Genomic DNA, 25394 nt, shown 5'->3' on the forward strand with positions numbered 1-25394 from the left:
AGATAAAATTTCTGCCACCTGAATCACCCTTCCCCAGTTGAGCCTTGATGTGAGAACACAGCCCAGCCGACACATTAATTACAGCCTGTGGGAGACCCTGAGCCAGAGGACCCAGCCAACTACACCCAGGATCCTTACCCTGAGAAACTGGGAGATAATAAATTTTTCTTTTTTTTTAAAGCACAGGTTTTATGCTGCTGAGCTTTGTGGTGACTTTTTATGCAACAATAGCTAGCTAATATTTTGGTACCAAGAATAGGGCGTCTCTGTAACAAATACCTAAAAATGTGGGAGTGGCTTTGGAACCAAGCAGTGGGTGGCACCTGGGAGAATTTTGAGGAACATCGCGGAAAAGGCCTTAAATTGCCTTAAGCAGACTGATAGCAGAAATCTGAACTTGGAGAATGCTGCTACTGAAGGCACACAAGGAAGTGGGGGACATGCTATCAGAACCTGGAGAAGAAGAGCTCTTGTGTAGTGACAGAAACTTAAGGATGCTCATCGGCAGTCACGTGGAAAGCAGAGCATGTGACTAACGAACTGGATGACCTAGCAAAGGAGATTTCCAAACAAAGTGCTGGAGGTGCCTCCTGGTTTCTTCCTGCTGCTTGTAGCACAATGTGAGAGGGGAGAGAAAGATTGAACAAAGAGCTGTTAGGGCTTAGAGGCAGGACTTAATAATTTTGAAATTTCTCATCCTCTCCAGATGTCAAAAGATGCAAAAATTAAGAAAAGGCTTCTGGGAGAAAATGGGAGACATCTGTAATACTGTCAGCAATAAAATAAAATTAAAGAAAAAAAGAAAAGAGAAAAGGGAAAAGGGAAAAGGGAAAAGAGAAAAGGGAAAAGGGAAAAGGGAAAAGGGAAAAGGGAAAAGGGAAAAGGGAAAAGGGAAAAGGGAAAAGGGAAAAGGGAAAAGGGAAGGGAAGAGAAGAGAAGAGAAGAGAAGAGAAGAGAAGAGAAGAGAAGAGAAGAGAAGAGAAAAGAAAAGAAAAGAAAAGAAAAGAAAAGAAAAGAAAAGAAAAGAAAAGAAAAGAAAAGAAAAGAAAAGAAAAGAAAAGAAAAGAAAAGAAAAGAAAAGAAAACTACTTTAGATCACTGTCAGGAAAATGTAGCCAAGGGTGTGACTGCACAACCTTTTGTTAAAACATTAAAAAGATGAAAGAATCAGAGTATTATTCAGTCACACAATGGGCCCTTACAAGAGATAAAAATATGCCTCACAGATTCTCTTAATGGAATAACAGGGCCTCTAGGAAGCTTAAGGGTGCTATCTCTCAGCAGGAATGACAGTTGAGAAGAGCAGTGTCACAGTTTGGGGGAAAACTATTGGAAAAAGTACTGCCAGCTTGGAGTGAAAGGGACAGAGACAGTTCAGAATGAAGAGAGACCAGTGGACTTCCAAATTCTGACAGGAAATAGTCTGAAAAAACCATCCAGCTGCCAACACGCACTACTATTTTTTTTAAAGGATAACTTAGAGAGTGGAAGCAAGGGTCCACAGGGCAAAGCTGAGATCATGGAGAGTTATTTCCATGCCTTGAAAACTAATAAGGAAAGCCCAACATTTGCCTGATTTCGGAATTGCTATGGACCAGTGACTGTGTTTCCATTTTCCTTGTATTTGAATAGGAATGTCTGCAGCTCTTACCCTATACCTGCCACACCACTGTATGTCAGGTGTGTTCAGGGCAGATAGCTTAGTTTCACAGGTCTAGTGATGGAGGACTGAACTCAAGAAACAACACCTGAAGAGAATTATCCACACCTGGGCCTGATTTATAGGACCAGATTCTAGATTTTAAGGAGATGCTCTAATGAGATGAGATGTTTGGAGATTGTGGGAGGGGAGGAATGTATTTTGCATGTGGAAGGGACGTATATGGTCATCAAAGGTGAGATGGGGGCAGTTGACATAGCTCCAGTGTCCCCTATTCCTTGGTATTCACCCACCTGGGTAATTCCACTTCTGGCCTCAGCTGTGGGCTGGACTTACAGACTTGCTCCTAACAAATAGAATAGGACCAAAGTGATGGGATGCCCCTTCAAAGATGAGATTATAAAAGACCATGACTGTCTTGTTCACACACTCTCTGGGGCTTCTTGGTTCAGTCACTCTGACAAAAGCAGCTTCCATGTTAGGAGCTGCCCTCTGGAGAGGCCCACAGGGCAAGAAACTGAAGGTGGCCTCTGACCAACAACTGATGAGGAACTGAGGCCCTCAGTTCACAATCCTACCACATGAGGGGCTTAAAGTGGTCCTTCTTTAGTTGAGCCTTGAGATGAGACCGAAGCCCCGGCCAACGGCTTAACCACAGCCTGTGGGAGAACCTGAGACAGAGGACCCATTGAAGCTGCATCTGTTTTCCTGACCCACAGAGACTGTGAGATGATAGTCTTAAGCCACTAAGTGTTGGGTGATTTGTTATGCAGTCTAGTAGATTAGTCTATCTTCACAAGGACTTGGTGAGGGGTTCAGAGAAAGTATTAACTTACCCTCTTTCCCAGAGGGAGGAACTGGGGCTCAGGAAGGAAACAGGACCTCACCCAGGTGGTGTTGAAACCAAGCCCATCTTCTATTTCCTTCAGGTGAGTTCTCTCCTATTGTCCCCATTCCCCATTCCAGCCACCCAACTGAAGTGCACAGAGCAGCTTTCCCATCCGCCCAAATGGCACCCCCGGTGTGGCCTCACTGCAGTTTCTGACCTGGAGAGAAGGTCCCAAGAGATGCTGGTCAAGGAGGGAGAAAGTGGAGATCCAGCTGCAGTCTGAGCACTCTTCACTCACAGGCAACTCTGAATGGGGAAAGGGAAGGTGAGCTCTGTGTCCCGACAGACCCCTGGCCCACCTTGCAAGTATCTGCCTGACCTCTCCACTCTCCTTTATACCGTCAGAAAACACATGAGCCGCTCCAGTGTGCTGGAGCCCAGGAGTGTAGATCTGCACTGCACAGTTGCTGGTGAAGACCAAAGGATGGTTGCTAGGGAGCAGCCCGCCCCTGCTCTTCATTGGAGTCTCCATGGTGATCACTACACAGAGGGCTCTGTTACCTCAGAGGCTGAGAGGCCAACCCTAGGGAGCAGAGGCTTTAGAAAGCCAGCACTGACGGGCAAAATAGACCTTGAGCACCCACCACGTGCCAGGTTGTGTATACCAGGCACAGAGGGCTCAGGTGCCATCGAGTGGGAAGGAAGTTATTGGTATTACAAAGGATTAAGTACAGGGTGATTAGTTCTATCTAGGGAAAGAAGACAGGACTCACAGAAGGGCCACTTGAGCTGGATTTTGAAGGACGCATAGGAGTTCAACAGTTTAGAATGGAAGCAAATATTAAAGGCATGGATGTCCTTATGAGCATAAATGTAGGTCAAGGGGAATGGGGAGGGGAGGGAAAGATGCACCTGGGCTGTCTGAGCTGGACGTGAAGGGATCAGGAACCAAGGAGTAAAATTAGAGCAGAGGTGGGACAGGGAGGGTCTACGCTCCTCCTTTTGAAACATAAGGGCTTCAGGAGATTATATAAGATAAAATGACTTCCACAGTTGGTGCCAGCCACTGAGTCCTGTCTGGCTGCTGCTCAGCAGGGGTGGGGGTACAGGGAATACCCCCTGCATGCCCAGCCTTTCAGGGTCTCCGCAGGAGGCAGAGAGTGCTATGGTTCAACTTGGGGTCTCCAGAGTCTGGGCCTGCCACTCATTAGAAGAGCAGCTTTGTCCATGTTCTTTAGCTGAACTTTCCTCATATGTGAAACACATATAACCCACCTCCCAGGGCAAGAGTGAGGACTGAACGAAGTCATTTTTGTGAAATGCCCAGAACATTCCCTGGCAGAGAGAAATGTCGCTATAACTCTGAGTTAACCCCATAAGCAACCCACCTCCAAGGCCTTCAAAGAAACCGGACTGGGACCCCTTTATCCAGCTCCACGTCTTCCCTTGACCCTGGTTGAAACCACCACCACCGCTTGCCTGGGTTAGCATACTTGCCTCCCCACCGGTTTCCTGTTTTTGCTCTTGCCCCCTGCATTAACTACCTATAGGCTCTAACAGTACAGGCAAAGGTCAGAGATACTGTGGGTTTGGTTCCAGACCACCACAATAAAGCAAATATTGCAATAAAGCAAATATTGCAATAAAGCAAGTCACACCCATTGTTTGGCTTCCCAGTGCATATAAAAGTTATGTTTACGCAATAGTCTATTAAGTGTGTAGTAGCATTATGTGTAAAAACAATGTACACACCTTAATTTAAAATACTTTATTGCTAAAAAATGCTAACCATCCTCTGAGCCTTTAGCTGGTCGTAATCTTTGCGCTAGTGGAGGGGGTTGATGGCTGCTGACTGATCAGGGTGGTGGTTGAAGGCTGGGGTGGCTCTGGCAATTTCTCAATATAAGACAACAATGAAGTTCGCTGCATCGATGGACTCTTCCTTTCATGAACAGGTTTTCTATAGAGTGTGACGCTATTGGGTGGCATTTTACCCACAGTAGAACCTCTTTCAAAACTTGGACATAGGAAGGGGGGAAGGGGAAGAGAAGGGGGAGTTTTTATCTCACTCCTTAAACAGAGAGCCAGCAGTCTCAGGGCTCTTCAAAATAAAATCACCGAATGCTCCTCATAAATTCTGGGAAAACCATAAAAAAGTAAAAGGGAGACCTCGAGATCCAGTCTGTACCAAGATATCCGGCAGAGAAATTTTAAAGCCTATAGACAGTATAAAAGGCTAAGCCTCTACTGGGCAACGCTCCTCAGATTAGCTGAGGGCCCATCTGTGCTTTATGCCAGATGTATTTTGACAATTTGCTTGCCTTGCTTTTTGATAAATTTACTTGCTTTACTTCTTTAATAAATTCACGTTATTACAACACACATACACATAAAAAAAATTGGACAGCAGTCACTAATCATCAGAGAGATGCAAATTAAAACCACAATGAGGCATCACCTCACACCTGTCAGAATGGCTCCATCAACAAATCAACAAACGACAAGTGCTGGCGAGGGTGTGGAGAAAAGGGCGCCCTAGGACACTGCTGGCGGGAGTGCAGACTGGGGCAGCCACTGTGGAAAGCAGTATGGAGGTGCCTCAAAAGATTAAAAATGGACCTGCCATTTGACTCAGTGATCCCACTTCTAGGAATATACCCTAAGAATCCTGAAACACTAATCAGAAAGAATATATGCGCCCCTATGTTCATAGCAGCACAATTTACAATAGCTAAGATCTGGAAACAGCCCAAGTGCCCATCAGCAGATGAGTGGATAAAAAGCTGTGGGACATTTACACCGTGGAATACTATGCAGCTGTAAAGAAGGATCTTTTATCCTTTGGGACAGCATGGATGGACCTGGAGAGTGTATGCTAGGTCAAATAAGCCAGTCAGAGAAAGACAAGTACCATATGATCTCACTCATATGTGGAATATAATAAACAAAAAAACTGATGAACAAAATAGATCCAGAGACATAGAAACACGGAACAGACTGAGAGATCTCAGAGGGAAGGTGGGGAGGGGGAAGGGGGTGGGGAAAGATTAATCAAAGAACTTATATGCATATATGCATAACCCATGGACACAGACATTGGTCTGGGGAAGGCCTGGGGGTGGGATGGATGAGGGGTGGAAGGGATCAATGGGAGAGAAAAGGGGGACATCTGCAATACTTTCAACAATAAAAAAACAAAACAAAAAAATAACAAAATTAAACAGCAGGCAGCAGGGAACCCCCAGTGGGTAGGGCCTGGAATCATCTTATGGCCCCAAAGGAGGGTTTAGAGAGCCTGTTTCTGGAAAACTGGAGATCCAGCCACCTGGGTCCACCCTGCTAGGTGACTCTTCTCCAGTAGCTTCTTGGTTCACCAGCCTGAGCTCTAAGACCTCGTCTCAGGAGCTTGGCTGCTTCTCCAGCCCCTCCCTCACCAGCCCCAGAGGGTCTTACTCTGAGCCAGGAAGGTCACCTAAGGTGGAAGCCACCTTCCTCTGGCCTGCTTCTGAGCATCACCTCTTCTGAGGGCCCAAGGCCTGAGTCCTGTGACATCTCTTTGAACAGTCACTTGGAAGGCCAGCTGTCCCCACCCCCCTCCCAACCACACACACACACACACACACACACACACACACACACACACACACACAGAGGGCGGGTCCCACAGCAGGGGTTGGTGCCTGGCCACCTGTGGTCTCACTTCTCTCTGGCTTCCTGGTGCCCCTGCCAGGTAGGCCCCAGCCTGCCCCACCTGGTGTGGAACAGGGGGCCTCCTCTGCCAACACTAAAGTGGCTTCCCCAGCTGGTGGTTGCTACGGGGGTTTCTTTCCTTGGTGGGTTCTGAGGAATCTGCAGGAGATGGAAATATGGGGGGTGCGGGGCAAGGATGGAAGCCAGGGAGAGGCAGGCAGACACAGTGACTCAGAAAAAGCCACGTTTATTCCAGTGTTGTTGGGGGGAAGGGGAGCTTGACCCAGCGATTCTAAAATTGTGCCTGCCGGTCCCCTTCGCTGGAGGGCATGAGCCAGCTGCAGGGCAGCCAGGCAGTCACTGACCCGGCTGGGTTGCGGGCGAGTGGAGAGGCTCGGGGCTCAGGCCTTCCCGTCCTTGCCCTGGGACACGCGGGTCTCTGGCGGGGCCCGGTGGAACCACTCGAACCAGGAGCCATCGTAGATGGCCACGTCGGGCTTGCCGCAGAGGTAGGCGGCCAGGGCGATATGGCAGGCAGTGACACCCTTGCGACACGTGGCAATGAGGGGCTTTGTGAGGTCCACCTTCTTGGCGTCGAACATGGCCCGGAGCATCTCTGGGCTCTTCTCGAAGCCATCCTCGGTCAGGAAGTCCATGAACGGCATGTTGACTGCGCCTCGGATGTGGCCGGAAGCCAGTCCTTGGCAGGGGCAGAGAACAGAGGGAAGGGCAGGGTTAGGAAGGCACCCGGGGTAGGGGGGCCTGGAGGCCTCAACAGCCAAGACTATAAGGATAGGGTAGTTTGCAAGTAAAAATAATGTCTCTGCCCTTCCCTGAGCTTGGTTTATTCCCAGCCCTACCTATATTCAATGTCCATGACTTAAGACAAATTGCCCTCTTCCCCCAAAACTGCCTTGATGTAGGAATGTCCAAAATCATACCTGCTGGAGAGGACAGGGATATGAGTCTCAGCTCTACCATTTACTAACCCTTACCTTGGGTCAATCGTGGCACTTCTCTGACCCTCAGTTTTCTCAGATGTAAAATGGGATCAGTGGTGCAGACCCATCTCATAGGGTTGTTGAGAAGAGCAAATGAAATGATTAATGTGAATGCTATGTGCTGCCAACTGCTGAGAACAAAGGTGAAAGGAGAGACTCAGCCCTGCTCTCTGGGAGTATGGTCTAGTTAGGAAGATAAACATTAAACAGATATCCTCAGAATTTGTTAATATTAACATGACTCCATTTTACAGGTGAATACACTGAGGCAATATAGATGACATTGGCAAAATAAAACGGCTTCCCTAAGGCCACACAGAGAGGTAAAGGCAGACCCAGGATGGCACGAAGTCACCAGGTTTTCCTGTTAAGCACACAGCTGTGGAAGGAGCGCATGACCAGGTGTTAGACATAAGTTCAAATCCCAGCTCTGATACTTACCAGAAGGCTGACCTTAAGCAAATGACCTCACTTCTCTGAGCCTCAGTTTCCCCATGGGCAAATGGGAATGAGCGTAGTCACATGTGTCAGGGCTGTTGTAAGGAGTGAAGCCCTGACTACTGAGGCTGGCCCAGCCACTCTCAGATGCTGTGGCTCCCATCACTTCACCACCCACACCAGGGGGCAAGTGAGACTGGGGATAGTGTGGTCTGTGTCTTTAGGCGCCTCCTAGCAACTCTGAGAGGCTTGGATGGAAGCAGAATGGGGGTCTGGGCTGGCTTTGGGGTCCATTTCAGAACTGTTTGCACCCAGTGAGTGCCCTCTGCCAAATCTGGCTTCAGACAAGCCAGCAGGTTGGATACAGTGGACTAGGCACAGCCAGAGCTGTTGCCACCCACAGGGCCAAGGCCTTGGTCTAGCTCCCAGCATGCCCAGGAGCTCCTCTATCTCAAGTGCCCCACACTCCAGCAGACTGGGCACTGGGAGTGGGGCCCAAGACACCTTTGAGCGTCTCTTTGAGCTCCCAGGATGGGAGCAGGATCAGGGTGGGCAGCAGTGGGAGAGGACCTGACCTAGTTACCAGGGCACACACTCGGGTATTGTGCAGCCAAGCAGGCCCTGCACCTCTGAGCCTCAGTTTCCCCAACTGTGAAATGGGGAGATAATCCCACCTACCTCTCAGGCTTGTGGAGAAGTTAGTTACTGTAGGTAAAAGCCCCTAATGACCCTGGGCACACAGTAGGTGTGCAATGTCCCATTCCTCTCACCCAAGGTCAAAGAGGATTCTGAAATTCGCTAGCACGACTCAAAGAGTTCCTTTGATTAAATAGATGTCCAATGTATAAAATTATAGCAATTTTTTCCTGTGGTGATTTCATCTTCTTGTCTGGAAACTTTAATCTGGGATTGGATGGGTGCTGATCCTACCAGTGAGAAACAATTCATCAGGGGGTTGTTTGCCAAGAAGCCCAACTTTTAAATGTTCAGCATTCACGCAGTGGGCTGGATTTGGTGCATTTAAAAGCACAAGCATTTGTTGAGTTTGAACACTCCCCCACCGCCACCCGGTTCCCCCATGAACCCGCGTCATTGTTTTCCTCTGATTACATAAAAGTGAAGAAGTCAGAGTTCTGCAGCCCTCCTGCCAGGGGGGGCCTCCTTTGCAGCACTGCCAGCGAGGGCCCCAGGCGGGGCTGAGGAATTGAAATGAGCAGAAACTGCCTCCCCGCCCCCCCCCGGGGGGGGCCGTACGGAGGCGCTTGGGGGGGGGGGAAGGAATCAGTCCAGAGCAACTTGGATAACAGCCAACTGGAGGAAAGGCGGGATGGATGGACCCGGGACCTGCTGCTCTTCCGAGTGCAACTCCAGCTGCAGGCCCGGCTTGCCCTCCCCCCGGCAGGCAAGCTGCCATGCTTGTAACCTCTGGCCCCCAGACAATGGGTCATCATACAACTTTATCCTCTTGGCACTAAAGGGGAGCCCAGGCTCAGAGAGGTGAGGTAACTTACCCCGGGACACACAGTACAGGTGTGTGAGGCAAAGTCAGGTCTGTGTGACCCCAAAGCCGGTGCTCTTTGACCCCTCCCACACCCCGACCCGAGCGGCCCTGGAAGAGGGGGCTGAGGCTGAGGATGCAGGAGACGACCCCTCCTTTCCCTCAGCTGCCCAGAGGTCTGGGGCCTTGTGTTCCAGCTTTGGCCAAGATGCCAGTCAAATTGGTGAAGCTACTGGGAGGTGTGGGTTTTCAAGGCCAGGAAAGCCTGTTTGGCTCTTTCTTGCTTTCTTCCTAAAGACACTAAGGAATTCCGAGCAAGTAGCCCCAGTGGGTAGCCCCCAACCCTGGCCACTGGGAGGCATCTTGGCACCTTCTTCCCGCGCCCCTCTGGCCCCAGCCCCCAGACGTTCAAGGGCAAGAGAGAGGCAGAGGGGCCACACGATCCCACAGCAACAGCAGAGCTGGGACCTTTCTTCCCAGTCCTCACATTTGCTTACACACAGTGGTCTTGGGAAACAGCCCCCCTTTGATGCCTGCAGGCTGGGGTCAAGTCTTGGCCACTTTGCCTCATTAGAGAAGTCTCTGCTCCCTAACCCCCACCTGCCTCCCTGTGCAGGGCTGCCATCGGTGTCAAGGAGAGCATAAAAAGGATTCTGCAAACAGGAGTGTTCGTTAGGGGTCAATCCTCCCTCCTCAGCCTCACCCCTCCCCCGCGCAGGGGGAAGGAAAAGAGCCTGGGTTTATAGAGACGCTGAGCTGGATCGATTCCCACCTGTTTCCTCCCTGCCCCCAGGCTCCTAGCCTAGGTGAGCAGTGTTCCTTTCATTATGGGTTTTGAGCTGAAGGGACTTGCTCAAGGCGACACACAAGTGCCACACCAGGATATAAACTCAGGCGTCTGCCTCCTCCCTCGCTCCCCTTGCAAACAGGACCAAAGCCACAGGGGACACAAAACTGAGGCCCGAGGGGGAGTTGCTTGCATGGGTTCAGCAGGAAGTGGCTGTTAGGTTTCTGAGGCCCTGCTTCCAGCTACCTCCTGGGGGACACTCTCCAGGGATGCCCAGGGCCGGCCACCCACATTCCCCCGGGTGTTACATCTGGGGCCCACGGGCTGCCTCCCTGATCCCATCCCAAGTTGGCGACCATGAATTCAGCAGAGCCTCATGAGCCTTTGTCCCCAAAATGTCTCATGCGGAAGGCCAGCAAAGCCTTAGAAAACAAGGGAGGGAGGTGCCTCATCCCCGTGCCTTTGTAGACGGCCTTGGCCTTTGCACAGTTCCTCGCCCTTCTCAAAATATCCTTCCAGCCACTGCTGCATTTAGAGGAATACACCCCCAGGTGGGAAGCGCTGACATTTCTCCTCTCATTTTATAATAAAGAAACCCAGGGAAGCTGAGCAATTGGATTGAGGTCCCACCACAAATGAGGGGCTGACCTCAACTAGGAACCCTGCTCCCCAGGGCTCCAGATGGGAACTGCAGGAGGTGGAAGTAGGGCCACGGGCAGGGGGTGGAGCTTGAAAATTCCAGGCCTCCAGGAGGCATCGCCCACAGCAGGCCATTTCCCCTCTCTGAGCCTCAGTCTCCTCCTCTCTAAAATGGGAGTGAAGAGGCTGGGTCTGGCATCTCTAAGCTCTCCCTTCACTTATTCTCAGAGTGCTTCGGGGCAAGCTGGAAAGCAGCTCAGGGAACAACTCCACAATCCTCCCCCAGCGGCAGCTTAAGTCCCAAGGAGAGAAGGCGGCTTGAACCAAGGCCATGAGGGGGCTGCAGGAGCTCTGTGCCAGGAGTCTCTAGAAGGTGACAAAATAACTTGAATCTTCAACTCTGGACCTTCAGAGAGCAAGCTGGGCAAGGATAAAACAGGGCCTGGAAAAAAACCACAATAGGGACAGCAGAACCCTGCATTCTCCTGGCTTATCCACTAACTAGCCTTGTGGCCTTGACCTTCCCCTTCCTCTGTGTACCTCAGTCTCCCTTCTGTCCTAAGAGGTGGCCTTTCTGGCCCTTCAGTTCAGTGTTGGAAATAGCTTTCAGAGTTCTCTTCTTCAGAGGCACAGAGAGGAAGAGATAGTTTTCAACAAGTTAGGCAAAATGTTGCACAGGAGTTTGATTCTGCAGAGGCATTCTGACTGAGGACAGAGCCACTGCCCTAGGAGGTGCCAGTCACTCCGAGGGCTCAGGCCAACCTGGGTCATGAGAGGCCCCAAGAGCACTGACAAGAGGTACTCCACCCAGAAGGGGTGATGGCAAGACCTCTGAGGTTCTAAAACTCTGCATTCCCTCTCTGGAGATCATCCCCACCCTCAGCTGTGTAGAATCCTCCACAGGAGAGGGAGAACTTCTGTGCCATCTCCCTGCTGATGCCTAGGGAGGGAGCTCCCTCCTGGGCCTGCAAGGTGGGGATGGGCAAAATGGCGATGCATCCTGGTTTAGCTCACTGGTTTGAAACTAGGCAGCACTGGATTCAAAACTTGACTCTGCCACTTAACTGAGCAAGTAACAATATCCTGGCATCTCAGTTTCCTCCCCTCTAAAATGGAGATATTAAGCCTGTTGGACGAGATCACACAATGTCGAGTGCTTAGCCTGAAATGGCAGATGCTGGTAGCTCTGCAGACAGGCTGCCCTGCTTGGAAAGGTCAGGGGTCCTGGGAGAGCTGGAGGGGTGGACTGGGGGAAGGACATTGTTGACATCTATAAGGGTTTCTGAGGAGTAGAGAGGCCCTGAGAAGTTAGGTACAGGGACTGAGAGGCCCCTGCACAGTGATTTGTGTGTTGGCTCACGGGCATGTGGGCAGCTAGTGCCTGGGTGTGGATGTGGGTGGATATGTCACCAGTCACCTCTGCTGATGCCGCCACCCCAAATGCATGCTAGGTGCCTGTCTGCACATGATTATGGGACCACATTGGAGGTCCTCATGCATCAGGGCTGAAAAGCCTTTAGGTTTGACTCTATCCTCTCATTTTACAGATGGAAAAACTGAGGCCTACATAGGAGGTACTGAGGGCAAAACCTGAAGAGGGTCCCAGACATCCTTATTCCCCATCCCTCCATTGGGCGTTATTCCCCAGGGACTACCCCACCCACTGGGACACCTACCTACAGCATCTGGCTCCGGCTGGGTGCCCAGGAACCGCCCTTGGGCCCGTGAATCCACCAGCTGGAACCTCTTAGACTCGAGGTTCTCCAGCACCTGCTCGTAGGTCTTGAGCAGCGAGCGGTCAAGTGTGGCTTTGAAGACTGCAGGCTCTGGGCGTGAGGGCTCAGATGTCACGGGGTGGCCCTCCTTCAGCCAGTTCCGGAAGCCACCATTGAGCACTGACACTGTGCGGTGGCCAAACACACGGAACATCCACCAAACCCGAGGTGCATAGAAGCTGCCCAGGTTGTCACCATCATATACCACCACGTGTGTGTCATTGCTGATGCCCAGGCGGCCAACGTAGTCAGCGAAGCCCGCCTCGCTGGGCAGCATCATCTCGTAGGGTGACGACTTGTCCTTGCACTCCTCTATATCAAAGAAGGAGGCGCCGGGCACATGGCACTCCAGGTACTCCTTGCGGGCATCCCGGGTGCCCGGTGAGTACCAGGACGCGTCCAGTACTCGCAGGCCAGGCCCCAGCTTTCCAGCCCGGACCGACTCGGCCAGCCACTTGGTGGAGACCAGAGCCCGGTAGAGCACCTGGTGAACCATGGTTTCAGCTCCGCTCTTCACCTGGCGCGGGTGGGAACCGGGAGAGACAGGCCATGAGGACCATGTGTTCAGTGCGTGGGGCCTGGCACGCGCTTTTTCCCCACCAACCCTTCAGGGTGGCGTGTTCACAGCAACCCAGCCGACCGGGGCGTGTCGTGGGACAGGTGGGCAGATTCCCTAAGGAAAGCCTCTCCGCCCCTTCCTGGGTGCCCCTCACGGAAGGGGGGCGCAAGAGCTTCCGAGGGCTCCAGGGGGAGCGGGCCCCAGAAGCTACAATACTCGCCTTCCGGACCCTGCCACATAAGAATCGCGAAAAGATGCCCAGGGTGGGGGAAGATGGCATCGTGGGCTTAGAGCTCCCTTTCCTGGAGGGCAGGGGAGTGGGCACGTGGGGGAGGGTTCGCTGGAATCCTGCACTTTACCCTCCGACTCCCGCCCCCCGCGCCTCTGGTCTCGCAACGCCCCCTGCGCTTTCTTGGCAGCTGGGGCGAGCCCGCCCCCAGGATGCCCGGTCCGGTGCCCTCTGCCCCCGCTGGGTCAGGGGTTCCCGGGGCGTCGCGCCCGCCCTCGCCACGGGGACCCGACGGGCGGCTCAGTCCCCAGCGGCCCGAGGCCGGCGGCCGCCCCCACCCCGCCGCACTTACTCGCCCTCGCCGCGCCCTGGCGCCCGCCCCTGCCCGCTGGAGAAGTTAGCCGTTCAAACCCCCGGCCAGCAACTCCCCGGCCGGCCCGCACCACCGCGCCGCCGCCCGCGGGGGGGACGCGCGCCGCCCGCTCCTGCCCCGCGCGGCCCGCCGCCCGGCCGCGCCCGCCCCGCACCCCCACCCCGCGCGCGGCCCCCTCACATCCCCAGAGACCCGCGGGGGCCGTGGGGCGGCGCCCGGGAGGCCCGGGGCGACAGGAGGCGGCGCGGGCGCCCCCCGGGCCCCGCGAATGGAAGGCGCGAGTGCAGGCGGCTCAGAGTGGCCACCCCGGTGGGCCGTGCCCAAGTCTCCTCCCTTTTGGCCGCCCGCAGGTTGGTGTCGGGAGGAGGGGACAGCTGCGGGCGCGGGGAGGGGGCACCTTGCGGCGGGGGCTATGGCCGAGCCCGGAATCCAAGAGCCCGAAACCCGGGTAACTGCTGCGGTGTCGGGCTTGATTGCTTTAGGGGGAGGCCCATTGTTGGGGCGCGGTGCGGGGCTCCTTGCGGGGCCTGAGCGGAGGTGGGGGCTGCAGTCTCGGAGCGAAGGCCGGCCCTTGGGTTTGCCCTAAGAATGGCTGTCGGCAGCAGCTTGGGGCGCGGTGCAGGGTGGGGTCGGTGTGAGTGGCGGGTCGGGAGCCGTGGGTGGGGAAGGGGGACACCTGGTGCCACCAGAAACGACAAGAAAGAGGGAGGAGGGACTAATAAACCTGACGGATAAGCTAGGGAGAGGCCAACTGACCCAGAGGTGCCAGGAGGAGAAACTGCTTAGCAAAGAACTTGCTGGAGTAAAATGAAACTAACTTTTGTCAGGGCCTGCGTGGTGAGGCACTTTTCTCCTAGGGGTGTTACCTAGGTCCCACAGTAACCCAGCTCGGAAGGCCAGAAACTTATTTAAAGACCAGAGAGAGAGGTTGGGCTGGTTGCCCTGGGCACTCGGTGTGGAGGCCAGGCTGTGTTAGATCTGAAGCCCACGTGGCACCGGCTGCCTTTGCTTACCTTGCCAATCTCTGCCTTTGCTTACCTTGCCAATCTGGAGGCCTCATACTTTTAAAAATAATTGCCTTTGTTGTTGTTTTTTAATTTAATTGTAAGTTTATATACTTTAATTTTTAACAATCTGTTAGCATAATTACTGAAAATCTAACAACTGGGGGGCTGCACTGCCCTCCCTACTCAGCTTTTGCACATGCTGTTACAAGTGCCTGGAGTGCTTTCCTCAGCCCCCTTTAAAATTTTTGTTTTAGTCTGAAATAATTATATTCTCTCAGGAAGCTGCAAAAAGCCATGCTTTGATGAACATTTATGCAGTGAATCCTCTGAGCTTTGTGCTTTGCAGGGAGGCAGAGAACCCAGGAAGGACAAGGCTGGAGAAGTCCTTGAGGAATGCCCAGGCTGATGGGAGCCCCACTCTTCCCAGGGCTCACCCAGATGGCAGCCTGGGGCTCACACTTCCCTTGTGCGGTTGTTTACACTCCTGAGATGGGCCTGGGGCTATCCTGTATGTCCTGGAGTCCTTCACTCCCAGAACACCCCCAACGGCACTGGTCCAGGCCTGCTGAGCACACAGGAACCTGATCTCTACCCTTCAGTGACACAGGGCCTGCCCTCCCAGACCCTCTACCTCCCAGTCTTCTGTGGGAGCTGCCAATCCAGCAGGGAGGGTGGGACAGGATGACTTCAAGTCCCACCTAGTCCTAAAACTATGATTCTAGATTTGTGCATGTCCATTCGAAGGCCCCTTTACGAGAGTAACTTTGAAAAGAAAATGGGATTTTTATTAAGCCACTTTGAATGATTATTAACACCAGTTATATGCATCATCATGGTCCTCTACATTCATTATTTAATCTTTGCTAAAAGAGGTGAGGCTTGGAAGACCCTTTATAGGAAATGGAAACAGTCCAGGGAGCCTAACATGCCCACCCTCATATAACCTTTTAAGCTGAAGAGTAGCATTTGCACTGGCTTGTGTGTGTGTGGGGGGGGGGGGGGGGGGGCTCTGACTCCCAAACCATGGTTCTTTTCACTCTAAATGTACCTTTTGGTGGGGGGAACAAGGAGCCCCAAGAGTGTTGGGGGGCAGAGGCTGTTGTGGTTCACAAATGGGTTCTTAAAGAGGGGCCCGAAGCACCCCTCAACATCATCTAGCTGTGGCATAAACCACAGATTCTGGGGTGGCCCCTTAACCAAAGCCTCCTTGGCAGCCTCCCCATCCCAATGGTCAAGCTTCCTGGGCCCCTGAAAAGGTCAAATCAGTTTGGATTTTCCCCTCCTGCAGGAAACCTTCCCACCCCTTCTCCTCCTACCCCAGGCCAAGCCAGTGGCCCCTGTGTACTCCCATTGAACTCCAGCCTTTCCTTAATTATATTGTTTCCCAAGCAGGCCTATGGCCTGCCTTTACCCCCAAGGCCTGGCAAAGGCAGGTTTCTCAGTACCCAGCACAGGGCTTGGCCCTGTGGACAAAGTGATTCCTAAAAGTCAGCTGCAGTGAGACTGTGGGAGGGGGCTGGGCATAAGGTAGCACACTGTCCACTCTTTAGACCTGGTCATCATTGACCTAGGGCTGGGGAAGAAGTTCAGCCTCAGAAGTTGAAATCTGGCTTCAAATCCTGAGGCTTCCCCTGAACTGCTGCAGTGCTTAGCTTGCAACCTAGCCCAAACTTTTTCTCTACCCACCCTCTTCCCTTCAGTGGCAGGACTGCCTGGTGTGGATGTAAAGGCTGTGCCCTGCACAGGAAGTGCACAGCTGAGGGGCTTGACCTGGAGGCTCTGCACCCACCTTTTGCAAGAGGGGCACCTTTCTCTAACCTGCACAAAGGCACCTGGTAAACTAGGAGCTGCTTGCACAGGGGCTCAGTGCTTTGGGAGCATCTCAGCTTTGGAAGACTCAACTGATATGACAGTGGGCTGCTGCCGGCTCACAGGGAAATGGAGGGGAGAGGGAGTGAGACGCTAAGTCACTATAGCTGCTGCCGCAAGAAGATCCAGAGAGAAAGCTCAGGCTCACGGGGCAAAATCTGACTGTGCTTGACTCGGGAGCCTGCTCAGTGGGTGTGGTGAGGTCTGGATTCTGGTGCCAGACTGCTGAGTGTGCAGCCTGGTGTCACCACTTCTCAGCTATTGCCCTTGGTCAAGTTAGTGCACATCTATGAGCCTCAGTGGCCCCCTCTCTGAAGCAGTGAGAATAACACCTTACTTCTGAGGGCAGTCACTCAAATAATCTGGAGCCTACTCAGTGTCCTGCCTTGTTCTAAAGTAGTGTGAGGATTAAATGGTCCACATAGCAAGGACCCAGTGAATTCCAGCTACTCTTCCTATTAGGCTAATTCTGTAAATGTTTGATGAACGAGTTCCGCCAGGGACCTTCCTTGGTTTGCAAGTGTCCCTGGGTGCATCTTGGGGAGGGGCCCTCCTGTTCCTCTCTAGGGGTCATGGTCATCACTTTGCTGGGTATATAGCCTGGCGGGGGGGAGGGGAAGGGAGGGCCCGGTGACCCGAGTCTGCACCTGGGTTCACCACTGCTGATTTTCTGCATTCCCTGGACTCTGCCCTCCCTCGGCTCCACCTCCCCACCGAGCTAGCCCCGGCCCCAGCCCCTGGCCCCGTCCCAGACTGAGCAGCACGGGGCGTTTCCTGACCTGGGGCCGGCCTCTTCCTAGATTCCCTCCTGACATCATCCTTCCTGCCTCCTAGGCCTGCAGCCCCAGTCCCGCCGCAGCCGCAGCCTCCGCTGCCGCCATGGCCCCGCAGCAGCTCTTCCGCGCGCTCGTGTCGGCGCAGTGGGTGGCGGAGGCGCTGGGAGCGCTGCGCGCGGGGCAGCCGCAGCCCGCGAGGCCGCTGCAGCTGCTGGACGCCTCCTGGTACCTGCCCAAGCTGGGCCGCGACGCGCGCCGCGAGTTCGAGGAGCGCCACATCCCCGGCGCGGCCTTTTTTGACATCGACCAGTGCAGCGACCGCACGTCGCCCTACGACCACATGCTGCCCAGCGCGGCTCACTTCGCGGAGTACGTGGGCCACCTGGGCGTGGGCGCCGACACCCACGTGGTGGTTTACGACGCCAGTGACCAGGGCATGTACGCGGCGCCGCGGGTCTGGTGGATGTTCCGCGCCTTCGGCCACCGCGCCGTGTCGCTGCTGGACGGGGGCCTCCGCAACTGGCTGCGCCAGGGCCTCCCGCTCAGCTCGGGCAAGAGCCGCCCGGTGTCCGCCGAGTTCCGAGCCGCACTGGACCCCGCCTTCGTCAAGACCTACGAGGACATCAAGGAGAACATCGAAGCCCGGCGCTTCCAGGTGGTGGACGCCCGCGCCGCTGGCCGGTTCCAGGGCATCGAGCCCGAGCCCCGAGATGGTAACGGCGCTGGCACAGGGGCTGGGAGGTCCCCTGGGCCGTAGGATCAGGCGGGCCCCGGGCACTGCCCTTGCCCTTAAAGGACTCTGCGTGGGGTGGGGGCTCAAGATTTGCCTCCCCCTCCAGTGCTTGGGGCAATGACTGCCCCAAATTTGTTGGGAACCCAGGGTGCCTCACTCACTACTGTGGGTGTAGGGGTCACTGTAGAATAGGAGGGGTGGTGGGCAGGCCCAGTGTGAGGGAAGCCCCAAAGAAATGAGGCCTCATCAGGTCTTTGCCATCCCTGAGGGTGACAGAGTGGGGGCGGGGAGAGGCTGAGGCCACAGAGTAAAGGGAAGTCTCTCAGGGGCCAAGGCTGACAGAGGGCGGGAGACGGGGCTGCCTGGGTTGGGGCAGAAACTGAATAGAGGGTGGTTGCTGCCCTGGGTTGGGGCAGGGCCTTCTGCTGGGGGCTCAGTTCTCCAGGCAAGGAGCCTGCAGGGAAACCCTGTATGAGGTAGGGCGGGGTCAGTTAGCGGCCACTTGGTGTGAGCTTTTTAATGCTCCCTCAAGGTGTCTGCTGTCCCCGTAGAAAGGAGGAAATGGAGCCTTAGAATGGCGACCTTGCCATAGGTGTCAGAAAGCAGCCCAGCCGGGAGTTGAACTCCTAGAGCCCGTCTGTTTAATGTCAGTGAGCAGCCAGTAACTCCCCAGCCATTTCTCCTGTGCTGACTTCAGGGAGGGGGAAGGAACTTGCTACTTCCTCCGGGAAGCTCTCCCTGAATGGCACCCCCGTATCCCCGGATCAGAGTTGGAGCTTCTCTGTGCTGGCAGAGCAGCGTGGGCTCACCCTATCCTCGCACTGTTTTGGATGGCCTGTGGGCAAGGACATCCTTGTTCCCAGTGTACCCTGAAGCTCACCCAGGAGCTGGCATCGAGATGGTGCCTCAGAGAGGTTTAGTAAATCCAGAAGGTCCCTACCACATGGGACCCTGCAGAGCAATGTTGACAGGTCAAACCACATGGAACTGCTAATAGCCAACCATTTTTAAACCTACACAGGTGGCAGTTTCATACAGTTCAGCCTAATAAGGATGCCACCTGAACCTGTTGGGTCCTTCAGCTCAGCCCCCGGGGAGGGGAGGAGTGGGAATGAAGAGTGAAGCAATGTAGGACCTGGCTTTGAGACAGCGCCCTGCCCCAGATTCCACAGGCTGTGTGACACCTGGCAGGTGACCTAGTCTCTGAACCGTAGCTTCTGCACGTGTAAAGTAGCAGCAGAATGTGGAACTTCAAAGATGCGGTCAGGCTCAAAGGTCAGGTGGCAGCAAGTGAGGAAAGCATTTGGCTCCGTGTTGGCGCACATGGGATGCACTCAGGAAATGCGAAGTGATGTAATGTGTGCGTCTCTGGTTGTGGCTCTTTACTGGAGTGCTTCGGGCTTACCCCAGTCACGCTTGCTCATCTGCAAAGTGAGATAACGGTATACACCCAGCAGGCCTGTTGTCAAGGTGCACTGAGCTGATATGCGTCAAAGCTCGATCTAAACCAGTGCAGAATGTCACTATCATCATTCCTGCCCCACGACTGAGACCTGGCCCAGTGTGCCTAGAGTCTGCCACATTGTTCTGGCAGGGAGGGGAAGCCTCCTTTGCTTGGTGGGATTCAAGGAGTGGGGACAGCCCTGCTCTGACAGTAGCCAACCTGGGTTGAGAGCTTGCTCTGCTCCTTTGCTCTGGGCTAATCTATACACAGTGGCTCTGACTGAGCCCAATTTCTGCATCTGTTAAGTGGAGATGCATGATGCACTCCAACTCACCATTGGCTGTAATGCTGGCTATACATGAAGTCCTGAGAGGAGACAGTGACAGGAGTCAGCTGCTCCCTTTAGGAGTGTCAGCCCACTGCAGGAGGAAACTGAGGCAGAAGCCACCCTGGAGTTCAATGCCTGAGATTTGAGCCATTGCCTGTTACGGTTTATTTTGTTGCAAATCTGTCTTTGGTGTGAAAATGGGAATATTAGGAACACCTGCCTAATTGGAGGTGGTGAGAACAAATGACCAATGGTGAAATGAACTGTGTATTGGGAGCCCTGGGGAAGTTTTGGGTGATGTGGGTGAAGGGATGACCCCCTAAATGAATGGTTTTCTAGCCTTGCCCTGGCTCTTCCTGCTATAATCAAAATAATCTTTGGAAATGGAAGTCTGATTTCCCCTTGTGGTCATGTCCGAGCTCTAAGATTTAATCCAGGCCTGCTAAGATGTTCCCACCTGCCTCAGTTTCCCCTTGGGCCTCAGCCTCCCCACTATCTGGGCTTTTACTATGATGACCTTTAACCCATCTAAGCACCATCTCCTTGGAATGCTCTCAGCCCCCGCAGCCCAGACCTTTCTACCTGGCTGAATCCTACTCACCTTTCAGGGCCTTCTCAGAGAAGCTTCCCTGGCCACCCCTCCCGGGCACTGCTGCCTGATGGTTAGTGAACAGGCTCTGGGGCCTCTGCCCCTACTAACTTGGGAAAGTTAGTCTGCGTGCCTCAATCTCACCTGTATAAAGAGAGGGTGGTAATTTCTTTCCCATCGAGTTTTGGGGAGTATTAAAAGAGAAAATATAGCCGAGGGGGTTCAGAACAGTGCCAGGCACAAAGTGAACACTCAGTAGTGTCAGCTGTTATCATCTTATCTGATGTGCCCCATGCAGGAGGGCCTTTTGGTAACACTCACCATACTTGTAATTATTCAGCTATTGCCTGTCTGCCCTGCCAGATCAAAAGTCCTTGACTGCAGGTGCTACCGTCCCAGAGGCAGAGGTCTTGTTTATCTTCATTACCCCAGGACACATAGTCGGTCATCAGGAAAGCAAGAGCAGTGTGGCTCTGGGGGCTCTGAGTCTTGGGTTCAGGTTCCAGCCAGCAACTGGCCAGAGGCACGACCTTGGGTGGTACTGAACCTCAGCATCTCCATCTGTGAAATGGAAATGCCTGTAAATCGTGCCTGGGTTTCCAGTTGTGAGGGCCACAAGAGATGATGTACACAGGGGGTTTAGCGCCATGGCTGCGTGGGAGGCTCTCAGGACCGCAGGGGCCATTCACGTCGCCCTTGTATTTGATTCCTCCCCCTGCTCTCCTGCTGCAGGCATTGAACCTGGCCACATCCCCGGCACTGTGAATATCCCCTTCACAGACTTCCTGACCAAGGAGGGCCTGGAGAAGAGCCCTGAGGAGATCCACCGCCTGTTCCAGGACAAGAAGGTGGACCTGTCCCGGCCACTGGTGGCCACTTGTGGCTCCGGCGTCACAGCCTGCCACGTGGCATTGGGGGCCTACCTCTGTGGCAAGCCTGATGTGGCCATCTACGATGGCTCCTGGGTGGAGTGGTACATGCGTGCCCAGCCCGAGGAAGTCATCTCCGAGGGCCGAGGGAAGACCCGCTGAGGCTGGGCAGGACATGACACATGAAGCTCAGGTGATACCTAGCCACCAGCTGTGCCCAGCCTGGTGGTTCTGATGCTGTTTTCACCAGAAGAGCGTTTCTTCCTCTAACTCAGGCGGTACATGGGGCGACATCCCAGAGGCCAGGAGTTCTTTTGACCGGTGGGCTCCCAGGAGAGAAGGTGGAGGTGGGCGCAGGGGAAGGGGAGCCACCCACATGGGAGGGGCCCCACCTCCCTTCTGTTTCACTGTGGAGGAAATAAAACAGCCAAGTACTAAATGCTTCTTACTCTGGGGCTGCCTTGGTTTCCTAAGGAGCCAGGGATTCCAGCACGCCCAGCAAAGGGAGCTCGCTGGAGCCTGAGGGTCTTGGAAACCTGTCCCTGCCTCTGAGTGGTGCTGGGTCCCCAGATCCCTTTCATTCTTATAACCAGAATGCCCCCAACAAACCGTCCTGCACCCCTAATGCTAGGGCTTTTCCTTCTGGCTTCCAGGCTATTTAAGGTGAATCTTGCCATGATATGTCTGGAGTCCCACTCAAAGCCCCAATGGGTGAGCAGTACATCTCGTTTCCGGATTGAGATGGGTCCGACACGAAATAGGAGGCTGTACCACACTGAGGAGGCCTGTCCCAGCCCATAGGGCGTGCTGGAGAATGGCCAAGTTTAGCTCAAGTGGAGGAGAATCTTATTTTAGACTCTGAGAGTCCATGCTTAGAGGCTACTCTCTGGAGCTGCCAGGGGGTGGGCCGACCCAGGGGTCCAGCCTTTCTGCCCAGGAGAACCTCTTCCCTGAGGCTTCCCTAGGGTAGGGACTCTGTTCTCCCTTTGTCTTTGTCCTCTGTGCAGGGGTGGACAGAGGTGTTTGAGAAGGCCCCAAAGGCTTCCTGTCAACCTGGGCCACCCCTCCCCACCTTCAAGCCCCTGAGGCACCTCTCAGTAGCAAATGACCAGTGTCAGCCAGTATTGGGGGGAACCCTAGAACCAAAGAGAAAAAAAAACAGGGGCAGTGACTTTCCCAAGGTAACACAATGGGAATCACCCCCATTGAGAACCACAGCTGTAGGAGCAAATAGCACAGTGGAGCACAGCAGTCAGGAACACTGTAGACATGCAGGGAGCCCTTTCCCTAGAGACACAATTTAGCAACTGAGAAACCTTCCCTTTGGCTGGTCTCAAACAAGCCTCAGTTTCTCTCCCAGTAATGTCCCTGCCTCTTCAAGGAGCAAGGTTTGTCTGCAAACACATGTGAGGTTCTGATCTGCCTTCTGTCTCTGCTACCCCATTGCAGGGCTGCCTGACCTTGGAAACATTTCTGAGCCTTGGTTTCTTCATCTTTAAAATGGGAGTAATAGTACCTCCCTTGAGCAATACGAGGATTGAATGAGAGAATCCATAGGTACTGTTTAAGGGTGCTGGGCACCGAGCAGACATCAACATTGTTATTTTTTAAAGGACTTTTATTTATTTGGCATGCTGAGTGCCTCCTACACTCTGGAAAGGGAGCAAGGAATGTGAGCACTGCTCCTGCCCTGGAAAAGCTTCCCGGCCAGGGAGGAAAACAGGCCCATCCTGTCATATTTCCAGAAAGAAGGGAGAAATGATCTATTTTACAAGTGAGAAGATAAGTTCAGAGATTGAGTGGTTTGCCTAAGGGCACACAGCTAGTTCAGAGAGTTAAAATTCTCAGGTCAGGAGCCTCTCTAATGGGCCTTTCCTGCGGTGGCTTTACAGATCTCAAGGTCAAGGGAAGGATGGAGTGTAACTCAGGGTTTGGAAACATGCGTGACAAGCTCATGTGAGATGGCCAAGCGTCTCCTCAGCTCCACGAGGAGATGCCTTGAGTTGAGGGATACAAGCAAGGGTGCTCGGTTCCCTTTCCCCAGCCCAGCCCACCCCGGGCAAGGCGCCTGGCTGATTGAGCCAGGGCTACTTTCCTCCTTGGAAGGCCCTCCTAGATGGGTCTGGACAGGTTCAGAGGAGCCTGAACCTGCCCAGAGGTGGAGAAGAGGTGTAGCCAAGCCTTCTAGGATTCTCAGAACTTCGGGTTTAACTTCACAGGAGCTGGCGAGCCCTGACCTGCCCCCTGCCTCCTGCCAGCCCGAATTCCCGGAATAATTAACCACACAAGGGAGAGGCCCTGCCTCCCCTCCACTTGGGCACTGTAGGCAGGAATTTGCAACATTGGATAACGAGGATGATGAAATTTTTGTCCACTGAGCAAATATTTGCTGAGCACCCCCTCTGTGTAAGGGACAGTTGGAAGTTTCCCAACCTTGTCTAACCAGGTGTCCTGGAATATAGTCATTCCCTGGGTCGGTCCCTTGAGGGATCATGGCCTCAAGAAGCCCCCACCCCACACTGGAATCAACTCTGCACAAGGCCCCAGAGGGTCTGCCTTTTAGACCCTTCAGGTAGGGGCCTCAGTCATCTCTGAAAAATGGGAGCAGACTCAGCCCTGCCACACACAGGGTGGGTGTGATGTAAAATAAGGTAAAGCTCAAAACAATATAAGGTGTCACTCCCACTGGATCAACCCCAGCTCCGCGCGCAGAGCAGAGCTTTATCTCCCTAACTGCTGGTGAATGTCACTTGGGAGGAGATGAAGTTGTCAGGTTAACTGACGCTTTATCATTTTAAGCACCAACATTTTTAACATTAAGCTTTGAGGGGGTGGGACACAGTACATGGAGGGAACCTGAACTCCCAGGGTTCTGTTTCACCACTTTATTGCAGTGATACCTTCAGGGACTGTTTGCCCCTGAACTAAATGGCCCCAACTGATGTGCCTTCCTAGTGCTAAAGTTCTTGCAACGCCATCGCAGGTCAGCCTTGCTGACTCCTGCAGTCTCCACCTGCTTCCAGGTGGGCCCACTCTCCCTGGATGATGCCACCATTCCAGTGGCTTAACCCACTGAGTTGAGCTGGGGACTCGAATCTGGGCCTGCAGCAGCTGGCTGCACTCAGATCCCTGTGCCCACTGTCTGCTCCTCAGTCCACATTCCCTGACTCAGTGTGCACGGCCACCATGCAGGGGTCACCTGTGGCCAGACCTGGCAGTTTGAGACTCCATAGCCAGTCAGCACTGAGGTCTTTGTGTTTTGTTTTGTTTTAAAATATGTCTTTATTGATTTCAGAGAGAAAAAGGGAGGGGAGAGAGAAACATCAATGATGAGAGAGTCATTGATTGGCTGCTTCCTGCATGCCCCCGACTGGGGATCGAGCCTACAACCCGGGCATGTGCCCTGACCAGGAGTCAAACCGCGATCTCCTGGATCATAGGTCATTGCTCAACCGCTGAGCCACACCGACCGTGCAGCACTGAGGTCTTAGGATTCCAACTCTATTCCCACTGCCTTGGTCCAGGTCCCCCGCCCACCATGCCCAAGACACACAGACACAGTCTGTCCCACCTGTCAATTCCAGCACACGCTGAGGGACAGGCCTTGCACCAGGACCTGGGGTGATGGAGAATGAAGAGAGACCCTCGGGAATCAGCCTAGCGGGGAGTGACTGACAAAGACTATGACAGATGTGAGGAGCATCAGGCATGGTGCACAGAAAAGGTGGGGGGCCTGGTCTGAGAGGCCCTCTGCCCAGGGCTGACAGCCATGTGGACACAGCAGGGAACAGCGTTCAAAACACAGCCCCTGGAGGCATCAGGACCTCCTGCTCCTCAGCTCTGAGTGTGGGCAGGTGCCTCGATTTCCTCATCTGTGACATGGGGATAATCCAGTACCTGCTTCATAGGATCAGATTCATACAAAGCACTGAGAACAGAGCCAGTCGCAGAAATAATTATCGCTGTTACTAATACCCTGTCCTGCTCCCACTCCTGCCTCCTTGTGCCGGCCTGTATGCCCTTGGGGGTAACATCTTCCTCATGGTTCTCTTCCTGGCCTCAGCAGTGACGGGTGTGAAAGGGGCTGGAATATGAATGGGGCGTATACGTTAATATCCTGGTAGGGCTGAGAGGGACCCTAATAATCCCTCCATTTACTGAGCACTGTCCATGTCCAGAGAGGATGCTAAGTGTTTTGCATCCATTTAACCCAACAAGTCAGAAATAGGTGTTATTAGCCCCCATTTTACAGGCAAGAAAGGTAGGGGCTTAGAGAGGTGAGGTGACCACCCAAGGCCACA

The 25394-nt window shown here is 53.7% G+C and overlaps 2 protein-coding genes across 2 annotated transcripts; one reads left to right on the forward strand and one right to left on the reverse strand.

Moving 5' to 3' along the window:
- Positions 1–6410: 6410 nt before the first annotated feature.
- TST (thiosulfate sulfurtransferase) lies at positions 6411–13479 on the reverse strand. Its single transcript, XM_087813986.1, has 3 exons — positions 13458–13479; positions 12219–12834; positions 6411–6879 (listed from the first exon to the last, which is right to left on the reverse strand). Exons 2-3 carry the CDS (start codon positions 12811–12813, stop codon positions 6581–6583), a joined length of 894 nt encoding a protein of 297 aa, XP_087670112.1. The 5' UTR covers positions 12814–12834; positions 13458–13479; the 3' UTR covers positions 6411–6580.
- Positions 13480–13859: 380 nt separating this feature from the next.
- On the forward strand, positions 13860–21532 carry MPST (mercaptopyruvate sulfurtransferase). The gene is made up of 3 exons (XM_016223151.2): positions 13860–13926; positions 17189–17843; positions 20957–21532. Exons 1-3 carry the CDS (start codon positions 13891–13893, stop codon positions 21253–21255), a joined length of 990 nt encoding a protein of 329 aa, XP_016078637.2. The 5' UTR covers positions 13860–13890; the 3' UTR covers positions 21256–21532.
- The last annotated feature ends 3862 nt before the right edge of the window (positions 21533–25394 follow it).

Source organism: Miniopterus natalensis, chromosome 2 (genome assembly GCF_054644295.1).
Source record: "Miniopterus natalensis isolate mMinNat1 chromosome 2, mMinNat1.hap1, whole genome shotgun sequence".
Lineage (NCBI taxonomy): Eukaryota > Metazoa > Chordata > Mammalia > Chiroptera > Miniopteridae > Miniopterus > Miniopterus natalensis.

Coding starts and splice junctions, on each gene's coding strand:
- TST (XM_087813986.1), bottom strand. CDS start 12,813: ATGGTTCACCAGGTGCTCTACCGGGCTCTGGTCTCCACCAAGTGGCTG. Junction 6,880..12,218: donor GCCGGAGCCAGATGCTGTAG/GTAGGTGTCCCA, acceptor GCCCCTGCCAAG/GACTGGCTTCCGGCCACATC.
- MPST (XM_016223151.2), top strand. CDS start 13,891: ATGGCCGAGCCCGGAATCCAAGAGCCCGAAACCCGG. Junction 13,927..17,188: donor TCCAAGAGCCCGAAACCCGG/GTAACTGCTGCG, acceptor CCTGCCTCCTAG/GCCTGCAGCCCCAGTCCCGC. Junction 17,844..20,956: donor CGAGCCCGAGCCCCGAGATG/GTAACGGCGCTG, acceptor CTCCTGCTGCAG/GCATTGAACCTGGCCACATC.